The sequence below is a fragment of the Paroedura picta genome, chromosome 2 (genome assembly GCF_049243985.1).
Source record: "Paroedura picta isolate Pp20150507F chromosome 2, Ppicta_v3.0, whole genome shotgun sequence".
NCBI lineage: Eukaryota > Metazoa > Chordata > Lepidosauria > Squamata > Gekkonidae > Paroedura > Paroedura picta.
This window is the reverse complement of record NC_135370.1, coordinates 64,470,576-64,492,761: the sequence shown is the minus strand read 5'-3', so window position 1 is coordinate 64,492,761 and position 22,186 is coordinate 64,470,576. Positions and strand designations below refer to the sequence as shown.

The window sequence follows — 22,186 nt, the reverse complement described above, 5'->3', positions numbered from 1 at the left end:
TGCCCACCTTTGTCATCTAGCTTCAAAGTTTCCATTGAATGGGATCCTACTTTAAATTTAAATCAAGGTTGTACAGCAGGGAGGATAGGTGGTTGTCCCTCCACCCCATAGTTTTGCCAGCTGATTACCATAGCCCCCTTCCTTTTATTTTTCCTCAAGGGAAAAAATACAGGATAATCAACTCTATTTGTTCAAGAGATGGTAATAGGACAGGGAGAAGGTTAATATTAATGTTCTAAATAGCACACAGCCTTGATCTAAATCTAGTCATATATAGTTTTATCAGCATTTTAGGTTATTTAATTTCCTAGCATCTTAGAATCATAGAATCATATTGGAAGGGATCTCCTGGGTCATCTAGTCTAGCCCCTGCACTGTGCAGGACACTCACAACCCTCTCGCTCATCCACTGTAACCAGCCTCCCCCTTGAACCTTCACAGAATCAGCCTCTATATGAGATGGCTATCCAGCCTCTGTTAAAAAATTTCCAAAGTTGGAGAACCTACCACCTCCTGAGGAAGCCTGTTCCACTGAGAAACCTCTCTGACCCTGGACTCCTCCCCTTTCCAACATGGCCATATATGGTCATATCATCCAATAAATGTTGTACAAATTAATATATATACACATTAATTAAATCCCACCAATTTGAGAAACACCTCCAGAGCTGACATGAGCCGCTGATTGAGAAAGCCTGCCACAGACGGATGAATCCCAGGAACAAAAACCAAAACTAGGATATTTACCTATCTTCATCTGGAAGTTGTTGAACGAATGTTCATTGATGTATTTCATTTGGTCCATTAACCTCATAGCAAAGTCAGCCAGGGCCTTGATGTGTGTTTTACCCACTTTGTCATAAGTGGAATCATTAAGGCCTGAAGCAGCCATGTATGTGCTGCCAATAGTCTTGATCTTTTCCAGCTGTCGAAATTGGTCTTCACTTATTATCTGTAGACGTGAAAAAGGGAACAAACCTACTGAAAAGGCTTTGTGCAGTAAGTCAGTTATACATTTGCTGGGTGAATGACCTACTTAGCACCCAAACAATATGACACGCTATAGTTTGCTGGTTGCACATTCTCTTTGGTGGCTCCTCTAATAAAGATATTATATGTGTGTATGTGCTTACATCCTGCTGAGACAGGATGGTGAAGATCCTGAGATCTAAATTCTATTTGGCTTTCCACAAATTCATGCTGAAAAAAGCAAAGTTAGGTTTTATGCTGAAACAGTAAGGGCTTTAGCAAAATTGCAAGAGAACAAGATATAACCTCATGTTAGGTCTGAAACTAAGTCCAGGAGATAGCTTCGGTATACAGTTGAACTGGTGTTGTACCTACCTCTAATCAGTACTGCAGTCATATGAATGGTAACTGAAGAAGAAGAAGAGTTGGTTCTTATATGCCGCTTTTCTCTACCTGAAGGAGGCTCAAAGCGGCTTACAGTTACCTTCCCTTTCCTCTCCCCACAACAGACACCCTGTGGGGTGGGTGAGGCTGAGAGAGCCCTGATATTACTGCCCGGTCAAAACAGTTTTATCATTGCCATGGTGAGCCCAAGGTCACTCAGCTGGCTGCATGTGCAGAATTGAAGCCGGCATGCCAGATTAGAAGTCCCCACTCCTAACCAGTACACCAAACTGGTCTAGGGAATGGGTAAATTCCTTCCCTGGCAACGACCATAACATTCAGGCTGTAACTACTAACAATGGGGATATGACATTTTCCGAGCATGAGCCAGCAAGCAGAAGAAGAGCTGGTTATTATATACTATTTTTCTCTACCAGAAGGAGTCTCAAAGCAGCTTACAATTGCCTTCCCTTTCCTCTTCCCACAACAGATACCCTGTAAGGCAGGTGCGGCTGAAAGAGCCCTGATATTACTGCTTGGTCAGAACAGCTTTATCATGGCCATGACAAGCCCAAGGTCACCCAACTGGCTGCTTATGGGGGAGCAGAGAGCCAAACCCAGCTTTCCAGATTAGAAGATGCCGCTTCTAACCACTACACCATGTTGGCTCATGAATCATGAAGTTGAACCATGGTCAATTCATACTTATGACCTTATAGTGAGATTGATCCATGGAAAGTTACCTACAGACCTCACCACTGGACTGGAATGGCACCCTCATGCCTCTACAATCAAGCCACTCTTGGTACCCTCTTTGGCCTAGGCAAAGGCAAGCCAGGCCAACAGCACAAGACTCTTTAGAGAGAGAGCAACCATGGCCATGTTATGGCCAACTGACCTTGCTCATTAATTCTGCCTCCCTCCTTTCTGACATTCCACCCCATCCCAACCACTGTATTGCTAAAGTGGTAACTGGCAGACTTTTTAGAAATGTTTTGTTTTCCCAGAAACCCTCTTCCTGTCCCTACCAGTATGTCAGCCTGCCAAGAGTTTTATTACTGTCATCAATTAGATATTAGATTTTCAAACCAGGTCCAGAACCTTCCCAAAGCTTGCCATTCTTCCCCAAATATACCTCTTTGTTCACTTTGATCCTAGAGCATCCTAGAGCAATCAAATGTTTTTGTCACACCCATCAGAGAGCAATCATACCTTTTGCCTAAAGCCCACCTTAACCTATGTGACTTTTTACCACATACCTGGCTAGGAAAAGGGTATAATTCCCTTCTAAATCACCGCACTGGTGAACTCAGATCATGCCAGATGCTGAAGTCTAATGTCGGCTCATTTCTGTTGTTCTGCTTCTTCCTGTGCTCTCCATGTCTATATTAGTAAATACACCTTTGCTGTCTCTCTTCCCTGGAAACTTAACCATTTCCTTCTTTATTTCTCCTTGCATACGTCTGCCAGTGTAACTGCATACAACTGGATATTTTAAAACAGGGGTCTTCAACCCCCGGTCCGTGGCCCGGTACCGGGCTGCCAGCAGCCGTGCCTGCCTCCCCCCCTGCAGTGAGAGGGGGGGAAGAGGCAGGCGCGGCCGCTGGCACGCCAGCGACGCAAACGCGCATGCGTGGAGCCGCCGCGCGCGCGTGTTTGCGCCCCCTGCTGGCAAAAACGCGCACGTGCGGCTGTTCTGCGCATGCACGTTAGCGCCACCTAGTGGCGAAAATGCGCGTGCGCGGCAACTGCGCGTGCGCGTTTACGTGCAGCTGCTGTGGCCGGGCCGCCGGCTCTCTCCCACCCTCGGAAGCGGTCCCCAACTACAAGAAGGTTGGGGACCGCTGTTTTAAAATATTTATTGACTGCCTTGGATTTCTTAAAGGGGGCTATTACTTTGTAAACATTGGTGAAAGGTGCTTGCTAGATTACCTCCCCACCATAGACGGCGAACATTTGGGGTAGTCTTTGCTTCAAATGACTTCCTATGATCAGAAAGTGTAACCATATAAAACAGGATCCAAAGAACTGTGAACTTGCTCCTTGAAGCCTTCCAAATAGCTTTTTGGATTCCAGAAACAGCCTTAGGTGAACAGCCTCTTTATGAGGGTAATACATGATTAGGGTGTAACTAAAACTTTGAATGGGTTTATAGTAGAGCAGAATTTATAAGAGAATAAAGGGAATTCTAATTGATAAAATTAATCCAGCACAGAAGCGAGTGGTTTTATAGATGCGTGGATCATAGCAAGAGTTTTTCTCATAGCCGAGAGACAGACCAACCTAAATTCCTACTGGTTTCCCTTTAGCTTACCTCGTCGAAGTCTGCAATGATTTCATTAAGGAGTCTCAGGCATTCCACCCCTTCATTGTTAGCCTCAAGCTCTATGTAGAATTCTGAGAAGTTGCTGATGGAGGCAAACATGACAGCCACACACTCGCACGACTGGTAATAGAGCTCATCATTGCGTCTCTCCTGTGCGAGAAAGTGGGCCGCTACATCCTTTGGCAAGATGTTATGCAGAAGGCGTCGGTTGTAGGCCTGCAATTCTTCCATCTCCTCTTTTTCTTCAGTAGCCTATTTTATGAGAGTCAGATGTGACTGCAAGTCTGGTTTCTTCACAAGGGAAACAGGCTGGAAACGATACTCGGCTTAATACACATCAATATACACTATGGCAACACATAAGCAGGGCCATATTTTAAGAATGCTGTGTTGCGAAGAGACGGAAGAAAACAGGGGCTTGGATCCTATACCTTTGTTCTGCATGTGCTTCTCTCCAGGTGTTGTGGAGGCAGTCCTTCATCCTGGTACTTGACTCTTTGTGGCTCCCTTGAAAAATACTGGCATTGCCCAAACAGAAGTACTTAAAACCAAAGGAAGTGAACTCGGCAGTAGAGGTTTACCTCTGCAATGCCAGGGAGATGCATGTGCGGAACAAAGCTACAGGATCCCAGCCTCTTTTTGTTTTGTTTTTTGCAAGCATGTTCAGCAGCATGTTCAATTAAAAATATATATATTTTACACATCCCTCATACTGAACTCCAATGAAGTATTTTTATCAATTGGAATAGAAATCTATGGAGGATTGCAGTTAGTATTTTAAAATCTCTGATAATAAATATTAGAAGACAACAGAAAAACTCTTCTAGAATCTTCACTGCTTGGTCCTAGTTGATGCTTCTACTAAAATCTACAAAATCGGCATGGATGGGTCACTTTATTTATGACATTCATACACTTCTTTCTCTCACAAGCATGCTCAAAATGGTTTAGTAAGCAAGAAAATCAGCTGAAATTGAAGCAGATAATATGCTGCATTCTTTAATTGCACATCTACCAAATGAGTAGATGATACAAGTAAAGATCCTTGAACGAAAAAGATATGGTAGAAGGATTCTTTTGTGTCTAATCTTTGTGGCCAGTGTTACCATGAAGTAACAATCCAAACAGCATCTCTGATTATGTAACAGTGCTGACATTCAGAAACAACCACACACCTGAAGTTTCCAAAGGAAATCTAGCCTTGCTGTGGATTCCACCTGCTGAGCATGGAGGTAGACCGCCAAGACAAACACTGTGATGACTACAGGAGTCACAATTTTCAGGGCCACTCTGGGCACACCTGGGGGACTACATGGGAACAGAGAAAGCACACAAATTGTGAACATTCCACATTGTCGGTCACTCAGCTACAGCAATACAGTATATACAATGCAAGCAGCTCGCAGCAAGGGGGAAAGATCTGGTCGATGAACCCCTTTCATTCTATTTGACACGTCAATTAAATTCCTCTTTGGTGCTTCTGCATTTTATCCAACTGGGTTATTAAAATGCAAGCAACCCCTTTGTGTATATCTTTTCAGTTTTACAGCTATTGTAGCAAGGTACATGTAAAGCAAGGAACGGCAAGAACGGCTAACACAGATAATAAATTTGTCTTAATGGGAACAAGACCAAGAATCAGGCACTCTTTCCCCAGGCCTGGCAGCAGTGGTGGAACATCATGTCACAGCTGATTTATGGAAACCTTGTAGGGTTTTCAAGACAAGAGTAGTTCAGAGGTGGTTTGCCATTGCCTGCCTTTCTCTCACAACCCTGGTATTTCTTGGAGGTTTCCCACCCAAATACTAACCAGGGCTTCCAAGATCTGATGAGACTGGGTTAACCTGGGCTACCCAAGTCAGGGCATATTTTTCAGGGTGTATAAAAGGTGTATAGGCTCTGTCACCAACTACTGCTAACACTATTGGCTGGAATCTTGGTTTTATTGCAATCCTGCTAAACATCAATCATGATTAACAACACTGCTTACAGTAGTTACCTAATTTTTATTCCCAATTTTGCCAGCATGCAGTTTTAAAAAATTAAATCCACATGATAGAGATACCTGGGAACTGGACTAATATTTTTGCAAACATACGTGAATCTCAAAGTTTGTCGAAAATATAAAGTGGCAAGGGAGGGATTAACCCACCACTACGAAATTTTTAGAATCATAGAATCAGAGCGCTGGAAGGTACCTTCAGGTCATCAAATCCAATCTGCTGCAGAGTGCAAGGAAATTCATAACTACCTGCTCATCCACAGTGACCCCAAAATTCATGCCCAGATAATGCCCATCCAAACCAGAATCTCTGGCCAGTCTGGCCTGGAAGAAATTCGCCTCCCATCCCCAAAGTGGCGATCGGCACTTCCCTGGGCATGCAAGAAAGGGCCACAAGAGCCAAGCACATACACAATTCCATCTGCCCACCCAATCACAATCTGCCTAAGTTCACAGAATCAGCATTTCTGTCAGATGGCTATCTAGTGTCTGCATTAAAACTTCCAGGGAAGGAGAACCCACTGCCTCACAAGGAAGCCTGTTCTAATGAATGTGAATGTGAAGACATTGCAACGGGGAAAAAAAATAAGACATTTATGCAGCATTTGGAATTGCTGAGGCAATTCCTGAGGCAGCCGAAAAAGACACATGGATTTTGTAGTGCATCACAAAGACTATCCTAGCCTCTACTACAGAACTTTAAGAGTAGGACAGTGGTGCCCTTAGCAGATGGGTCTGGGAGCTAATGATGTAGTTGCTGAGGCCTGGTCTGCTGCATCAAAGTTGTGTCTGATTCCACTGAAGCTGCCCTCCTCTGCCACCAGATGAACACAGAGGTCTAGGGCAGGGGTAGTCAACCTGTGGTCCTCCAGATGTTCATGGACTACAATTCCCATGAGCCAACCTGCCACTGGTTGACTACCCCTGGTCTAGGGTGCTCTACTGCTGGCCAGCTCTAAGCCAATGCAAATAGGGAAGGGGAAGAAGAGGCTATCACCGAGCACTTGTAATCTTCAGGGGTCTCCCACTTGTAATTCTTAGCAAGCAAATAGAAATCTACATTTCTCAGAGAAGAGATGAGGGAGTGGAAGATCTTGCAGCCCATCCTAGGTACCTTAACTGGTTAAGGAACTGGCCTAAGAAAACAATGACTGGTTGTAAGTAGCATTTTAACAGGCAACTTCAAGCTCCCCTCACTCCACCAGGAACTCACCATACTCCATTCCATGTCCCATTTGAAAATGCACTGAAATAAGAAAAATACAGATTTTTAGACATTTTTGTACAGGATTGCTTTTTAAAAAATACCCTTTCAAATAATTTGCCATTTTCTTTCTTTCCCTTTTAAATGTTCAATATTGTCTCATACTTCTTTCTCAGCGTATAAATTCTGAGCCAGAAATATCCCTAGTTCAGATCTCACTTGCTAGTTTACATTAGTGCTCCACTATTTTTCAACCTCAGGCCTCCTGTCGTTAATATCAAGATCATAATACTAATCCATCTTACAAGGGTGTTGTAAGGGTTCCTGGAATTTGCATGTGAAGCACTTCAATTTTCAAAAATGTGCTATATCAATGATTTCTTATTCTTGTCAATACCTGCAATATTATAGAAGGGAGGGGAGGAAGAATAAGAGAGGAGAGGCTTATGATGCTGTACCTAGATGCTCAAAATATTGACTTGCTTTCAATTGGAACTTTTTTGAGAAGTGGTTTAGAAGATTACCATTGAAACACACATACTTCAGTGCAAGGTCCATGGACTGCACAGTGCATAAATGCATTTAGGACTAGTTTAGTATGTAACATCTCCATAATAACATCAACACAGCTTTTCAACTTGGCGCTGTTGCCTCTAGCATTCTTGTTTAAAACCAAGCTGGTTAATTCTAATTTCTTCAAGCTCCAATGTATCTGAAAGAAGGCCTGGTCTTTGCCTGAAGTACCTGAGGAAAGCTCAACCCTTAGGCTGGATATTACAAAATTTACCTCGCCTGGGTAAGAAGAACTTCATCCTGTTATAATAGAGGTATGATCCCCCCCCAGTGCTGAACAATACTGTCTTAAACAGAGTCGTAAACAGAGTTGGCTTCAATGGCCTTAGAAGGGTAAAACCCTGCTTAGAGTTGTACTGTCAAAATCTGTTGGGTTGCGCTGTCCTGAGCTTTACCTTTCACAGATAAGCATGTTGGGTGAACTTGTGTTCTGAGGTGAAAAACTAACATCTGCATAAGTTGCTAATTAGTGTGCATGCTATGCAGAGAGTAATTGTTTGGACAGATGCCTACCTCAATTAAAATAATATAAGACCGTGTTCTTTGCATCTGGTTGAAGAGGTGGGTACACTTAGATTGCGGCTGGTTGCATATGTGCAAAAGTATCCCCACAAGAAATAAATGACTTGGCATGCAGTGAGTCTTAACGATACAATATGATAACATTTATTGTATATAGCCAAAGGCCATTACAAAGCACAATTAAAACAGAGTACAAATGCAAATAAAACAATATTTCTCCAGTATTACGTACAGAAAACTGTAAACATGGACACAATGAGTCACAATGAGATAAAAAAATTGGTGTAACAAGGTGGAGACTCCTGTACAAATGCTTTGGCATTTCCTGGCGGCCAAAGGGAAAAGTGCCACCCTGTATGAAACATAGGGGTCGACATCTAATGACAGGTAGGTGAGTTTGTCAAAATCAGAAAAAGGGTATGTTAGGTAATAACTTGGCAAGGAATTTGCCCCTGGGTTCAGAATACAGGGAACAAGTCAAAACATGGTGGGCCAGGTCATCCAAGGACGAATTTCCATATACACATGGCTATTTGGGAATATCCCCCAAAAAGCATGGCTGATGGCATCATTTCAAGCCACAGAGAGCCATTCTAAGGTTATGTGTTGTTATGTTTACTAAATATGATGCTCTAGAGTGTTCTTGTTAAATTGTTTTATACCATGGGGCTGATTGTGATAGCAGAATTGAAAAGTGATCAGTCAGTGAATCACCTTTGAGCACCCAATCATATACATCAGAAATATTGGCTGATGTATGCAGCAAGTCTGGGGCTAAAAAAAATCAGACCGAGTCCTATCTTTGCTCAATAAGAGCTTAAAGCTTTGATGGCTTAAAGAATTTGATTTGGTTGTAATGGCTTTTTCCCTAGATTTCAGAATGGCTTTGAGCGAAGGAAAACCAAGCTCTGCTCTCATCAGGGCTGCAGGAGACCCTTTTGGAAGAGCCAGTATTTGTCTGAAAAAAAATTCTGAATAGGCTCCAAGCTCTCAGGATAAATATAAATAATTACATAAGTGGCAGGAGTGCAGCCTCCAAATTTCTTTCTGGGAAAAACATGCTCATTTACTCCACCTTATCACTGATAAGATATCAGCGATTGTGAGTTGATACAAATACCTGGCTATCTAGTTATTTATTTGTTTGTTTGTTTATTACATTAAGAGCTCTAATTCAACCTGCTCTCAATGGATCAAAATCCTAAAAGATATTTTATTTTCAAATTATTTCTTTAAAGAGCTGCCCATAATTCACCATCAGTTATCTCTTATACAAAATGAAGAAGGCACTCCCAAGTGGATTAATCTCAGCAAAACAATAAAAATGGGTAAGGGTGTGGCTGGAATTCAAGAGGAAAACAATTTCACTTTCTCACACTATTTTAATTATGGCAGCAAGGTCACTGAAGTGCTTCTGTTTGAACAGAATGTTGGAAATCATTACAGATAACATCAGTAAACAGTTCAAAGCACCTTTGAAGGGTGTAAATCTGTTAAGGATTGCACTAAAAATGTTGCTGATAATGATGAAAAGTGAACGCATGGAACTTCTGCTTTGAATGGATTTTGGATGGAATAAACGTGAGCTCTCCTCCTACATTTTGTTCTCACACACTCATTCTCCAAGCCATCATTCCACAGAGAAGGTTCTGAAAGTCAGTTAGGTAACTTACACTGACTATTTCAAGTAGGTAGTCATGTTGGCCTGAATTCATAGAACAAGTTTTTGAGTCCCGCAGCACCTTTAAGTCCACCCAAGTTTTATTCAAGTTGTAAGCTTTCACGTGCATAGCACACTTCACCAGACAATGAAATAGAAATAACTAGACAACAAAAATACAGAAAAATCTGTATTTTCCCGCCACCAGGCATTTGGTTGAGGTCGGCTGGAATCTACAGCACCTGCTGGGCCCCAGAACCTCCCTCCCTGGAATCCATGGACCTGTCCGATTACTATTCTGTTAAATTGTTATCTTCTGTTACTATTAATATTGTCACCATTGTTATATTCTAGTTTATTGGCAAAACTGAGTTCAGTGTATAATTCTTTACATGACATGTAAACCGCCCTGAGCCTCAGGGGAGGGCAGTATACAAATATAACAAAATAAATCTTTAAATAGGACAGGGTCCTATTAAATAAAAGAGTAAGGGCACCTGGCGAGGAGTTAGGGCGGGCTCTGTCCAGGATAAAAACTCAGAGGGCCCAATCAGGAGCCGCAAAGCGGCTCCTGATTGGGCCCTCCGAGTGTCCATCCAGGGCCAAGTAGCCAATGGTGAGGCGCGCAAAGTGCCTTCCTATTGGCCCCTCACCAGGACAGACCAAAATTCCATTCACACAGACCAGTCTGGCTGCCAGTCTGCTCCTGACCACCAAAGGGAGAGGAGGTCAGCAGGGCTGCCAAGCGGGATGAGAACAGAGGCTTGGACAGGCTGCGCCAGCCCTTTTCGCCCAAGGCTGTCCTAACTGTCCTGTCCAACTGTAAATTGCCTCAGAGCCCTAACAGAGCTGGCAGGAGGCTGAAAAGTGCTCCCCCTCCGCCCCTTCAGGCCTGCTGCGAAGGAGCCTCTGACAGGCCCTGACTGAGGGGCAGGAGGCCTTTCCAAGAGCAACGCAGGGGAGCCTGAGGGCCTTCCTTCTGAGGGGGGGGGGACTTTCCCCTTCTGCCAAACAGTTGCCTGACAGGGAGGCCACAGAAAAGCCCCTTCTCACTTAAAATACTGCTCTGGCCGGGGGTTAGACATAGCCAAGCCATGTGTCTTTCTTCTTTGCAACTCTCTGCAGATTTGAGGCCACTGCACAGCGTTATTTTGCAGAGGAAGCTGGCTCTTTTGTCTCCTGTTTCATCTGCACAACAACCCTATGCAGTAGGCCTCAAGTCTTTCAATTCAACAACAACCTGTGTGAGAAGCCTTAAATGTTTCTTCTCTACCACAGCCCTATCCAAAGTAGCCCTTTCTGCCTGGGGAGCTGATCTTTATACTCTGCAGGTAAGCTGCAATTCCAGGAGCTCTCCAGGCCACACCTGTAGGTTGGCTACCCCTGGGTTGGAAATATTCCTGGAGGTTTGGAGGTGGGACTTCAAAATCGTACAATGCCTCAGAGTCCAGCCTTCAAATGAGCCATTTTTGCCTGCAGTTGGTAGGGAGTGGTGCAGGGTGTCCCTCCTGGCCTATGGGTTATGGCCAGCCCTTATCAGCAACTGTTTGTATTCTGGGGCACAGACAGGCAGACCAGCATCAGTCCTGTGAGTCTGGAAAGTGCAGGAAGATCTAAATAAATATTTACAGCCTGAAACTAAATAGGGAACAAGTAAATGTCTGGATACACATCGTAACTGAAATAGTAACTGGCAAATAACCTTGGCCTAGCAAATAAAAAAACAGTATTAAAAACCTTACTAAGGTCAGGACTGCTGTGCACAGACAGTCTTCCTCTTAGGGTTGCCAGCTTCCCTGTGAGGCTCGCTACCCCACCTCCCTCATGGGGAGTCTGCTATGGGGAGAGAAGGGGAAGACGATTGGAAAATGCTTTGAGACACCTGAGGCTTGCTGGGTCACTGCGGCCCATTCCCAGTTCTCTCAGATCTCTCACAACCCTACATACCTCACAGGTTGACTATTGTGGAGAGACAAATGGAAAAGGTGTTTGTAAACCGCTTTGAGACTCCTTTGGGTAGTAAGCAATAGGGTACAAAAATCCGTTCTTCTAAGGAGCGACCATGAAAGAAGCATGTGGGCACATAACATTTTACCAACAGTGAAAATATGGGAGACAGAAGGAACAGGGTGGACACCTGTGTACTGTGACTACCCTATGTGTATTAGGGCAGAGGGGCATTTTGGTGAATGTGGCCTAATTCACACAAGAAGGGAAATGACGCAGAACTGGGGGAATTGGTTGCCATGTAATCTTCCCCTAAGAAGAGTCTCCAGTCTGATTTTCCCTTCACATATCTGAGGACATGGCTCTGGAAAGCTCATCTGTAACCACTATGCCACAATTCCCAAAGGTCAGTCCTCTCCCACAATCAATGAACATTCCACACCACAGGTTCTTGACACCCATATCTCTACACCCATGGCCTCATTTGCCACCATGCCACCACAACCTCCCACACAACACACATGACAACCCCATGCCCTTACAGACTGGACAACTCCTCCCCTTCCTCTTCCCACTGCCAAGCTCTAGCGCCCGTTGTATTCTTGGAGACAACGGGCTTTGCCCCTAGTAAATACATAAACCAAAAGTTGGTCATGGATTAGTATACAGCATAATTAAGATGCTTCCTAGATACAGTTTGTTGGTCTTAAAAGTGCCGTTGCACTCAAACTTTGTTCTACAATCAGACTGTGATATTTTTGTTTTGGGTTACTAGCTGTAGAAATTGCTGTTGCATAGCTGTTTACCTGCTACCCAAGATCACATTTAAAAGACATGATCCTGTATTTTTCTCTTTTTTCTTGGGGCTTCACAAGACGAATTGCTGGTCAGATGTCTAGGCTTCCTCATCTGTGAGATCAGAGTCAATCTGGACAAAATACCTCTCCTGCCAACCAGGGGTGTGTTGGAAAAAAGGCGGAGATGGGGGGGGGGCAGTGGAGATGCAGTGGCTTCTTTGTGAGAACCCATATGTCTCACGATGGCCAAGATATGTTGGAAAACCTGTGTGGCTTCCCATATTGCATTTGGTGGATAGAAAAGGGACTCTATATCCTGCCTTGTAATGATGTAGACTTTCAAACCAAGCCTACTGTTTGCCTGAAAATGAGTAGATCTCAACAGACCTTAACTATATTTTGAATATAAGCCTCAAGGGTACTGGAAACAAGGGAGCAGGACTTGGGGTATGGGCAGGGACAACTCTGGGCACATTCTTTCTCCATGCGGGTAATAAGCACTTGGCTTTTACAAGTGTTAATAATGCCACTGGTGACTATTAAATCCTGATGGTTATGAAATACTGATTGCCAGTGAGAGCACTTTACTGCCAGTGGGGTTTCTTCATTTCAACAGTTCTGCCACTGCCTGAGCATCCCTTTTCATAAGACTAGACATGTGATTTGCCACTTACTTTAAGTGATTAACAATTTTTCTCAGATGACAAATTGCATGTGGGATGTCTAAACCTTGGAAGGTTACCATGCTTTGAAACCTGCATACAGACTGCTTAGTTCTGCTTGGTGTCTGCAATTTTTTGTGTTGGCCAAAGTGTGAGCACTGCTGAACTGACTAGCTAACTTCTTTCTTGAGCACATCCATTCCCATCTCTAGATCCCATCCCCCAAAGTTTCAGATATATAGTGGAGGGTGGTCTGACCCCTCATTTCCACCTCATTGTCTCCAAGGAGGAAAATCTACAAGCCCATTCAGGTGAGATCTTCAAATCAAGATCTCACACAGATACAACCATGAAAGGATCTTAATAATGTACAGTGAGGACATACTTATGGACAACAGTCAAGCACAAGGGTCTTATTTTCCATCTCATCAGGCACAATTTTCACAAGCAGTAGGTGAGGCAGTAAAGCCTTGTTTCTCAGCTACCACATTTTACATTATGGGCTCAATCATGCCCTTGCTTCAGGTTTCCCAAGGGTTTCTGCCCTTTTTCATTTTATCTTTGGAAGTCAGCTAAGTTGAGGGGGAAGGGAGTAAATGCTTCAGGTTGCCCACATGCTTTGTAAGGTTGTCTACCTCCACGCAGGGCCTGGGGATCTCCTGGAATTATAATCGACCCCCAGACTACAGAAAATGGATGCTTTAGAGCAGTGGTCCCCAACCTTTTTATCACCGAGGACTGGTCAATGCTTGACAATTTTACTGAGGAATGGGGGAGGGGGGTAGTCTTTTGCCGAAGGAAGTCGCCCCTGCTCCACTTGCTTTCCCACCAGCACCCCTGACTTCCTGCCACCCGCTGGGGGGCACTGCTAGTAACAGCTGAGCAGTGCCACGCCGAGGGGGAGCCCCAGCCATGGCGGCCTCCGGAAAGCACCAAAAGTGAGCTGGGGGCAGAGTGGCACAGCAGCCCCCGAGGAAGCAGCCGGGGAGCAGGACGAGGAGGAGCCACGGCCTGACTGATCCGCGGACCGGTACCAATCCCCGGCCTGGGGGTTGGGGACTGCTGCTTTAGAGGGTGGGCTCTATGGCATTGTACCTCACTGTGGTTCCTGTCATCACAGGCTTTACCTCTCCAACCTCTTGGCATTTTCCAAGACTTGGCAATCCTGAAGCTTTGTGATTGAACTAGAACTAGAACAGCACACTGCAATCCTTCAGACTACAAAGGAGGGGGGGGGGGTTCATGTGATTGAATGTTTACATGCACAAATGATATTCCAGGTAGAAGCCTAGGCCAAAACCTTTATCCTCAACACTGATATTGCTATATGGAAGCATTTTGTGGCATGGACAAGCAATGAAATATGTGAGCCCTCACTTCTCATCAGAACTGAAGAAGTCTGAAAAGAGGCTTAAATCCAAGCTAAAGTTTCCACAAGTACAAGGTCTTACACAACGGAATGCAGTGTCTCTTCCCTCTTTCCTTGCTGCCTCAACAGCAGAATACTACATGGATGGAAGTCCTTGCAACCACAGGAGCACCAATATGGATCAAACCCACAGATTTAATATAACGTCTGTTGGTTGAAGCCTTCCAGTCAACTGGTGGATGAAATGGACAGATAAGGGTATATCCACTTACATGGCATTGGCTGTAACCAGGAGATCTGCATTATCAAAGAGGGTAACCCCCGGCACTTCTACGATGAGAACATAGGTAAATTCGATGATCAACATCAGAATGAGTTTCCCAATGCAGCTGATCTGAAGGAACACAGAGCAGGCTAGGAGGCTCAGTAAGACACTGTAGGTAAAATACTATGTTGAGGAGATGGTGGGAGGTGAGAGAGGATGAGGAAAAAGGAAAGAAAAGAGTGGGAAAATCAATAAGAGATTGCAAATGCCAAATGAGCAGAGATGCAGAAACATACATTTATTTATTTATCTATTTATTTGTATATACCGCCCTCCCTGAAGGCTCACATTACATATTACAAAGCAAGAACCCCAGTTACAAATGAGTACTCGTCAACCTCACTGGGCCTTAGAGTAAGGCCAACAAATCAGAGCATACAAGTCTGCACAATTTGTGACTCAACATGCCAAATGCCACAAAATTATATTGAACCTCATTGGGAGCACAATAAATTTGATTTTGCTGCCTGGCAAGGCCTACAAAAATGGGGACTGGTGTTGTGCAGTTTAAGCAGGCCACCATCCATGGGTGGAGGACTATATTCAGCTTGGTGAGTCACAGGGCATTACTGACTTCCTTTGGTTCCATGTGCTCCATTAACTGTTGCCAGCCTCCAGGGGGAGCTAAAGATCTCTCAGAATCAGTGGTCCGCAACCGCGGCACCCGGATCACCCTCCCCCCCCCACCGGTCCCTATTGAACTTCATTTTATTCAGTTTAGCCCACCTCTCGAGCCTATCAAGATCATCCTGTATTCTGTTGCTGTCTCCAGTTGTATTTGCTACCCCTCCCAGTTTAGTATCATCTGCAAATTTATTAAGTATCCCCTCTAATCCCTCATCCAAATTATTCATAAATATGTTGAACAACACAGGCCCCAGGACAGATCCTTGGGGTACTCCACTTGTCACTCTTTTCCACGAAGATGCTGAACCATTAACAAGTACCCTCAGTTGTTTAATTCACTAAAGGCAACTTCAAGAGAAAATAAGTTACACCCTTTTTTCCCACTAAACAGAGTACTCACATACACACATGTAAACACAACTTCACAGGAATACCTCTGGAAAGTTGCAGCTAGGCTTGGTGCTATCACAGAACCCTTGTGCTGTTCCCAGGCTATAATTGGAGGCAGAATAGCCGATATGGCACATATTCACCTGATGAGGGGTGATGTTGTATTCTGCAGCCACACAGGTGAGGTCCATAGTGCTGCACGTGAACTGTAAGAAGTAAGAAACTGACATGAAATGAAGGCAAAGAGAAGGGGAAAGTAAATTTTAACAAGAGTCATTATCAAGCACTTCAGAAAGGTGTACTAAAAAGTACTTCACACCAGGAAACTTCCCCAGCCAGAATACTCTTGGGCCTAATTATACAAAACACAAATTCAAATAAATAGAGGTCACACTAGAGACTGATCAGTGAGCATGTGCTTCCATTTGCTTCACAAAACACCAACAACCTCTTCGCCTCACAAAGAGTCATCTAGTCCAGTTTATTTCATTCATGTAACATCAAATTAGCACTGGGTCTTTTCAGGAAGTGCCAGATTCAGGGCAGCTTTCCTGACATGTTTAAGTGAAGAAGAGCTGTTTTTTTGTACCCTGCTTTTCTCTACCCAAAGAAGTCTCAAAGTGGCTTAGAATCATCTCCCCTTCCTGTCTCTACAACAGACACCATGTGAGCTAGGTGGGGTTCTCCAGTTTAGAGACTGCTGCTCTTAACCTCTACACCAAACTGACACCAATCAGAACTGGCCCAGACTTCTAGTTCACAGAATTCTGTTGAACAAACATCAACTAGAGATATTTGATACTGAAGACATTTCATAGATATGAAATTGGTCAGTCTTCTTGGCAATCTTAAATCATTCATGTAGGTTGGTTAGATGGAAATCAAAATGACTGCAACTTGAAATTAACCTAGCATGAACTGAGCTACCTTTTTAATTTTTTAAAATTGTTAACACAAAACACTTCAAAATAATAAATGCAAAGAATACTAAAATGTTATTCTCCATGTCTTATAAAACAATTCTTATTATCTCTACAATTAAAGAGTATTCTTCAATATATAATGTTTTCTATAATAAATTGAGGAGGAAACTAAATGGCTGAGCATTTTCTCAGCCTTAGCTGTAATATCTTCCTTTCTAATGACATAGTTGGTTTGCTCCTCTCTAAAACTGTCTTGTTGGTAACTTTGCAGCATTTGTCTCCAACACCATAATTCGAAAACATCTATTCTTCTCCTGTCTTCCTTCTTCAGGGTCCAGTTTTCGCATCCATAGCTTTTTATGGGAAAGACAACAGTGTCGACTAGCTGGCACTTTGTATTAAGGCTGATATCCTTACTCTTCCATATTCGGTTCATGCCTAACATTGCATTCCAGCCCAGCGTTCTTCACCGTTTGATTTCACGGCTGCATCAATTTTTAAAAATATGTCAATTAAAACACATGACAAAACTCTCTTAAATCTCTCTATCAGAGAAGGAGGATCGGAGTTTTGCGTAGAGAAAAGGATATACCTTTTAGCAGTGGATTTAAACATTCACCACATTCTCAATCAGAGATGTTTACCGCATCTTTCAAGATCTTCCAAACAAGATCATCTTGATATTAACAAACTGCTGTCTTTTGAATTATATTCCACGATCCAGAACACAGTGCAACTAAGCCAACAAAAGAACTGTTTAACATACCATGTTGACAAAGGCTGACAGGAAAACTAGGACAATGGTGATTACTCCAACTATGGTGTTATTGGTCCTATACTGAACAATATTCCTTGAGAGAGTCTGGAGTGGAGCTGGGAAAAGCTAGTAATAAAAGGGAAAAGAGATACATTAAAGCATGATCATGTACAAATGCCTTACCAGCTGAAGAACAAAATGTTTTAGCATGCTCAAATGCTGATCTCCCATTAAAAAACTAAGAACATTTAGTGATCAGGGATGTGCATTATCTGTGCTTATAAACTAAGTCTCCCATTTATTCATGTGGGATAGAGGATTACCAGTCCACACCCCCAATATCCTGCCCCCCAAGAAACTAAGGTGAACAAAGAAATGGCTGCCACATAGAGGCACTCTAGGAATGATTCTAGTCTCTTGTAAAGACCACAGCAAGTAGGATTGGTAGCCTAGAACAGGGGTAGTCAACCTGTGGTCCTCCAGATGTCCATGGACTACAATTTTCATGAGCCCCTGCCAGAGTTTGCTGGCAGGGGCTCATGGGAATTGTAGTCCACGAACATCTGGAGGACCACAGGTTGACTACCCCTGGCCTAGAACATCATCTGAAGTAACATCACATTCTTCCCAAACTGCCCTCCCCAGTTACAGGTTCTCAAAATCTATGGATGCCAGGCCCCTGCTGGAGCTAGGGGAACCTCTGCTTTGGTGTTGCTTGCCCCTCTTTGGGATATCACCCCCAAAACAGCCACTTTCATGATGATCTGGTCTGAGGCTGATTTTTTACCATAGAATTTCCCCAAAGGCCAGAACATCACTGCTGATGTCACTTTTGCGTGACATCATCATACTGGAGGTTCCTTAGAGTTTGGGTAAATGGGGGGGGGGGGCTTGGAGAATGCCCTCTTCCCCTGCTGACAGTGTGGCAGTGCCTGGCAAAAATCTCTGTAGTACTGGGCAAGGCAATATTGGGAACCGTAAATGCCTATATTTGGACTATGGAGAACTAAATTGTGTTTACAGACGGGCACAACCCAGGGAAATGTGATTCAGTTCATGGTTTGTGGCACCTCCAGTTCACAAACCACATACTCTCACAAATCTTTTGAAACTAAACAAATTGGTTCAGTTCGTGATGCAGTAGAACACCCCCTCCCACCTGCTAAAGACACCAAACTCACAAGAGATTCTTCTCTACCTGTCCTCCAAGTTTGATGAGGACCGGATTTACAGGATTTGAGTTACAGCCCTCCTAAAGAAGGTGTGCCCCGAAAAGTGCCATCTGGGGAAGTGACAGGTGCAGGTTCTGAAGGGTACAGAATGGACCCTGTGCAAGCTAGAGAATCAAATTCTCAGGGAAACTCTCCATGATACTCCACCACATACCCCACCAGTTATGGGCAGATTGGATTTGGGAGTCAGAGTTATATCCTCCCCCCCCCGAGAAAATGTCAGGCTCAGGTTGAAAAGTATGTAGAATGGACCCCCTGCAAACTACAAACACCAGATGCACAGGTAACCTTACCCTGTCATGCTCTTCTCCACAGTCTAAATTGGGGGTGGATTAAATTTCTGGGCTCCCAGTTAAGTATCCCCCACCAGGACATAAGTCCTCCAGAAGCACTAACATCATCCTGAACACGAAATCTTGAGTGCCAGTTCAAATGATGACATTTGAATTAAACTGTGGTTTAATTTAAGTATGGCTAGTGTGATAACTTCCAGAAGTACAGGCAGGATTTCGAAGAGGCAGAGGAACTAGAGATCAAATTGCCAAGATACGCTGGATCACGGAGAAAGCTAGGGAGTTCCAGAAGAACATCTACTTCTGCTTCATTGACTATGCTAAAGCCTTTGATTGTGTGGAGCACAACAAATTGTGGCAAGTTCTTAAAGAGATGGGAATACCAGAGCATCTTATTTGTCTCTTGAGAAACCTATATGCAGGTCAAGAAACAACAGTGAGAACTGAACATGGAATCACTGATTGGTTCAAAATTGAGAAAGGAGTTCGGCAAGGCTGTATACTGTCGTCCTGCCTATTTAACTTGTATGCAGAGCACATCATGAGAAAGGCAGGGTTAGAGGAGTCACAAATTGGGATCAAGATTGCAGGGAGAAATATCAACAACCTCAGATATGCAGATGATACCACTCTAATGGCAGAAAGTGAAGAGGAACTAAAGAGCCTGTTGATGCGGGTGAAGGAGGAGAGTGCAAAAGTTGGCTTGAAACTCAACATCAAGAAAACAAAGATCATGGCATCCGGCCCTCTCAATTCCGGGCAAATAGATGGGGAAGAAATGGAGATAGTGACAGATTTTATTTTCCTGGGCTCCAAGATCACTGCAGATGGGGACTGCAGCAAAGAAATTAAAAGACGCTTGCTCCTGGGGAGGAAAGCTATGGCAAATCTAGACAGCATCCTAAAAAGCAGAGACATCACCCTGCCAACAAAAGCGCGTTTAGTCAAGGCTACGGTATTCCCAGTTGCAATGTATGGCTGTGAAAGTTGGACCATAAGGAAGGCCGAGCGTCAAAGAATTGAGGCTTTTGAACTCTGGTGCTGGAGAAGACTCTTGCGAGTCCCTTGGACTGCAAGGCGAACAAGTCGGTCAGTCCTAGAGGAGATCAGTCCTGACTGCTCCTTAGAAGGCCAGATCCTGAAGATGAAACTCAAATACTTTGGCCACCTCATGAGAAGGAAGGACTCCCTGGAGAAGAGCCTAATGCTGGGAGTGATCGAGGACAAAAGAAGAAGGGGATGACAGAGAATGAGGTGGCTGGATGGAGTCACTGAAGCAGTTGGTGCAAACTTAAATGGACTCCGGGGAATGGTAGAGGACAGGAAGGCCTGGAGGATCATTGTCCATGGGGTCACGATGGGTCGGACACAACTTCACACCTAAAAACAACAAGTGTGATAATACAAACACACGCCACTCCTAGGATTATGGTTAGGGCCAAACTTCACATTATATTTTGAAAAGACCCGTTTCATAATGGGTCTTCCTTGCAGCCACACAGCAGCTTTAGGAAGCAGCATTTTAAAGGCACATGGGAAGCCAATTGGATTAGAGCCATGCTTAGAGGAAGGAGGGGCTCCTGCCTCTCTCCTGTGGCATTTTCCTGACCTGAAATGGCTCAGGGGGAGTCATATGCTCAATTTCAGAGCTATGCATGCATGGAATACTGCACGTGCTGCTCCAAAATACGGCAAATAATTCCCTCTAGAGCTGTTTTGGCTTATGAAAATGCCAGAGAGAGAAGGTAGAGACCATCCCTACACTCCACGATCCCAGACTGAATTGGACCCTAAGGACCTTTAAAATGCTGCTTCCCACAGTTGCTGAGGGGAATGCAAATGCAGATGTGAGCCATTAGAAAACATAACCATCTTCAAGTATTTAAAAGGGTGCCATATGGAGGATGGAGCAGAATTGTTCTCTCTTGCCCCAGAGGGACAGACTAGAACGAATGGGATGAAATTAATTCAAAACAAATTACATCTAAACATCTGGAAGAAGTTCCTGATAGTTAGTGTGGTTTCTCAGTGGAACAGGCTTCCTCGGGAGGTGGTGGGTTCTCCATCTTTGGAAATTTTTAAACAGAGGCTAGATAGCCATCTGATGGAGAGGCTGATTCTGTGAAGGCAAAGGGGTGGCAGGTGACAGTAGATGAGCAATTGGGATGTGAGTGTCCTGCATAGTGCAGGGGGTTGGATTAGATGACCCAGGAGGTCCCTTCCAACTCTATGATTCTATGATTCTACAATGTGGAGTTTGGTCCTCAGAGTACATCAAACCAGTTTCTAAAATCACAGCTTGCAGTTAGATTATGAACCACAGTTGGGTGACAAATCCTGACATCATGGCTCAACCCTAGCTTGTTCCCTGGTGCTGCCTTTGCTGCAGTACAAGTGGTGAAGCCGGCCCAATGACCACATAGTGGGAAGAGGAGGCGATCTGTGGAGGCAAACTTGGATTTGAGGATTGCCCAAGGCTGCGAGTCAGACCCTGATTTCACACTGCAACCATAAATAAAAGAAACCATGTCTGAGAGAGTATTTGACAGACCAGTTAATTTGGATCCCTGGGAAAATTTGTCTCTGCCATTCCTGGCCTGGCCTGGTCTGCTCAGGGAACTCTCTTTTCTCAGCGGCTCCCCCTTCACCTTCCTCCACCAGCCTTTAAAAAGGCAAATTCCCATCTATCTTATAAATGCTAAAATCAAGAGAGCGATGAAAGAGGTACTTCTCAAATATACAAAACGATATCGCTTCCCTGCTGAGCGTGCATTTCGTCTCCTCAGTTTGGCTCCTTGAGGGGAAGCGGAGCCAGACGCAGAGAGAACAGCTTCAAAATCCATCATTATTACTGCCCCAGCCAGCCTTCTAACAGATCTTTTTAAAGGGACAGTGAGAAACGGCCCGTATGCTGCTCTTTAGTGATGACTAATCACTTGCCTCCCCCCCCTCCGCCTTTTTGCTCCTCTTTCTTCTTGCTCAGAGGGATCACATTTTGCCTGTGCCCCGCTGCCTACACAAGCATAATTATGAGAGTGTTTGATGACAGAAGCACTGATTAGCTGCTGCCTGCTATAAAAAAGAGGAAGAAACAACCCTGCAGTAATGCCGAATGGCTTCAAGCCTGATGCTTTTACCTGCATCCATCCACCCAGCGCTAATATTTGTCTTCTAGTTTGGGAGAATGGGAAGGGCAGGTGGGAAAGTAGGATAGGGTTCGGTGG

The 22,186-nt window shown here is 44.2% G+C and overlaps 1 protein-coding gene across 3 annotated transcripts in view; it reads right to left on the bottom strand.

The window, feature by feature from the left end:
* ADCY5 (adenylate cyclase 5) overlaps positions 1–22,186 on the bottom strand; it is a 285,163-nt gene that overhangs the window by 7,075 nt on the left and 255,902 nt on the right. For 2 of the 3 annotated variants that reach the window (XM_077320440.1, XM_077320441.1), the window contains 7 exons: positions 17,447–17,563; positions 15,802–15,963; positions 14,688–14,863; positions 6,895–6,927; positions 4,855–4,987; positions 3,668–3,931; positions 748–952 (listed from right to left, as the gene is read on the bottom strand). In XM_077320440.1, the coding sequence (XP_077176555.1) occupies positions 748–952; positions 3,668–3,931; positions 4,855–4,987; positions 6,895–6,927; positions 14,688–14,863; positions 15,802–15,963; positions 17,447–17,563 (1,090 nt within the window). The remainder of the gene's footprint in view (positions 1–747; positions 953–3,667; positions 3,932–4,854; positions 4,988–6,894; positions 6,928–14,687; positions 14,864–15,801; positions 15,964–17,446; positions 17,564–22,186) is intronic. The other variant, XM_077320443.1, reaches the window with a different exon arrangement.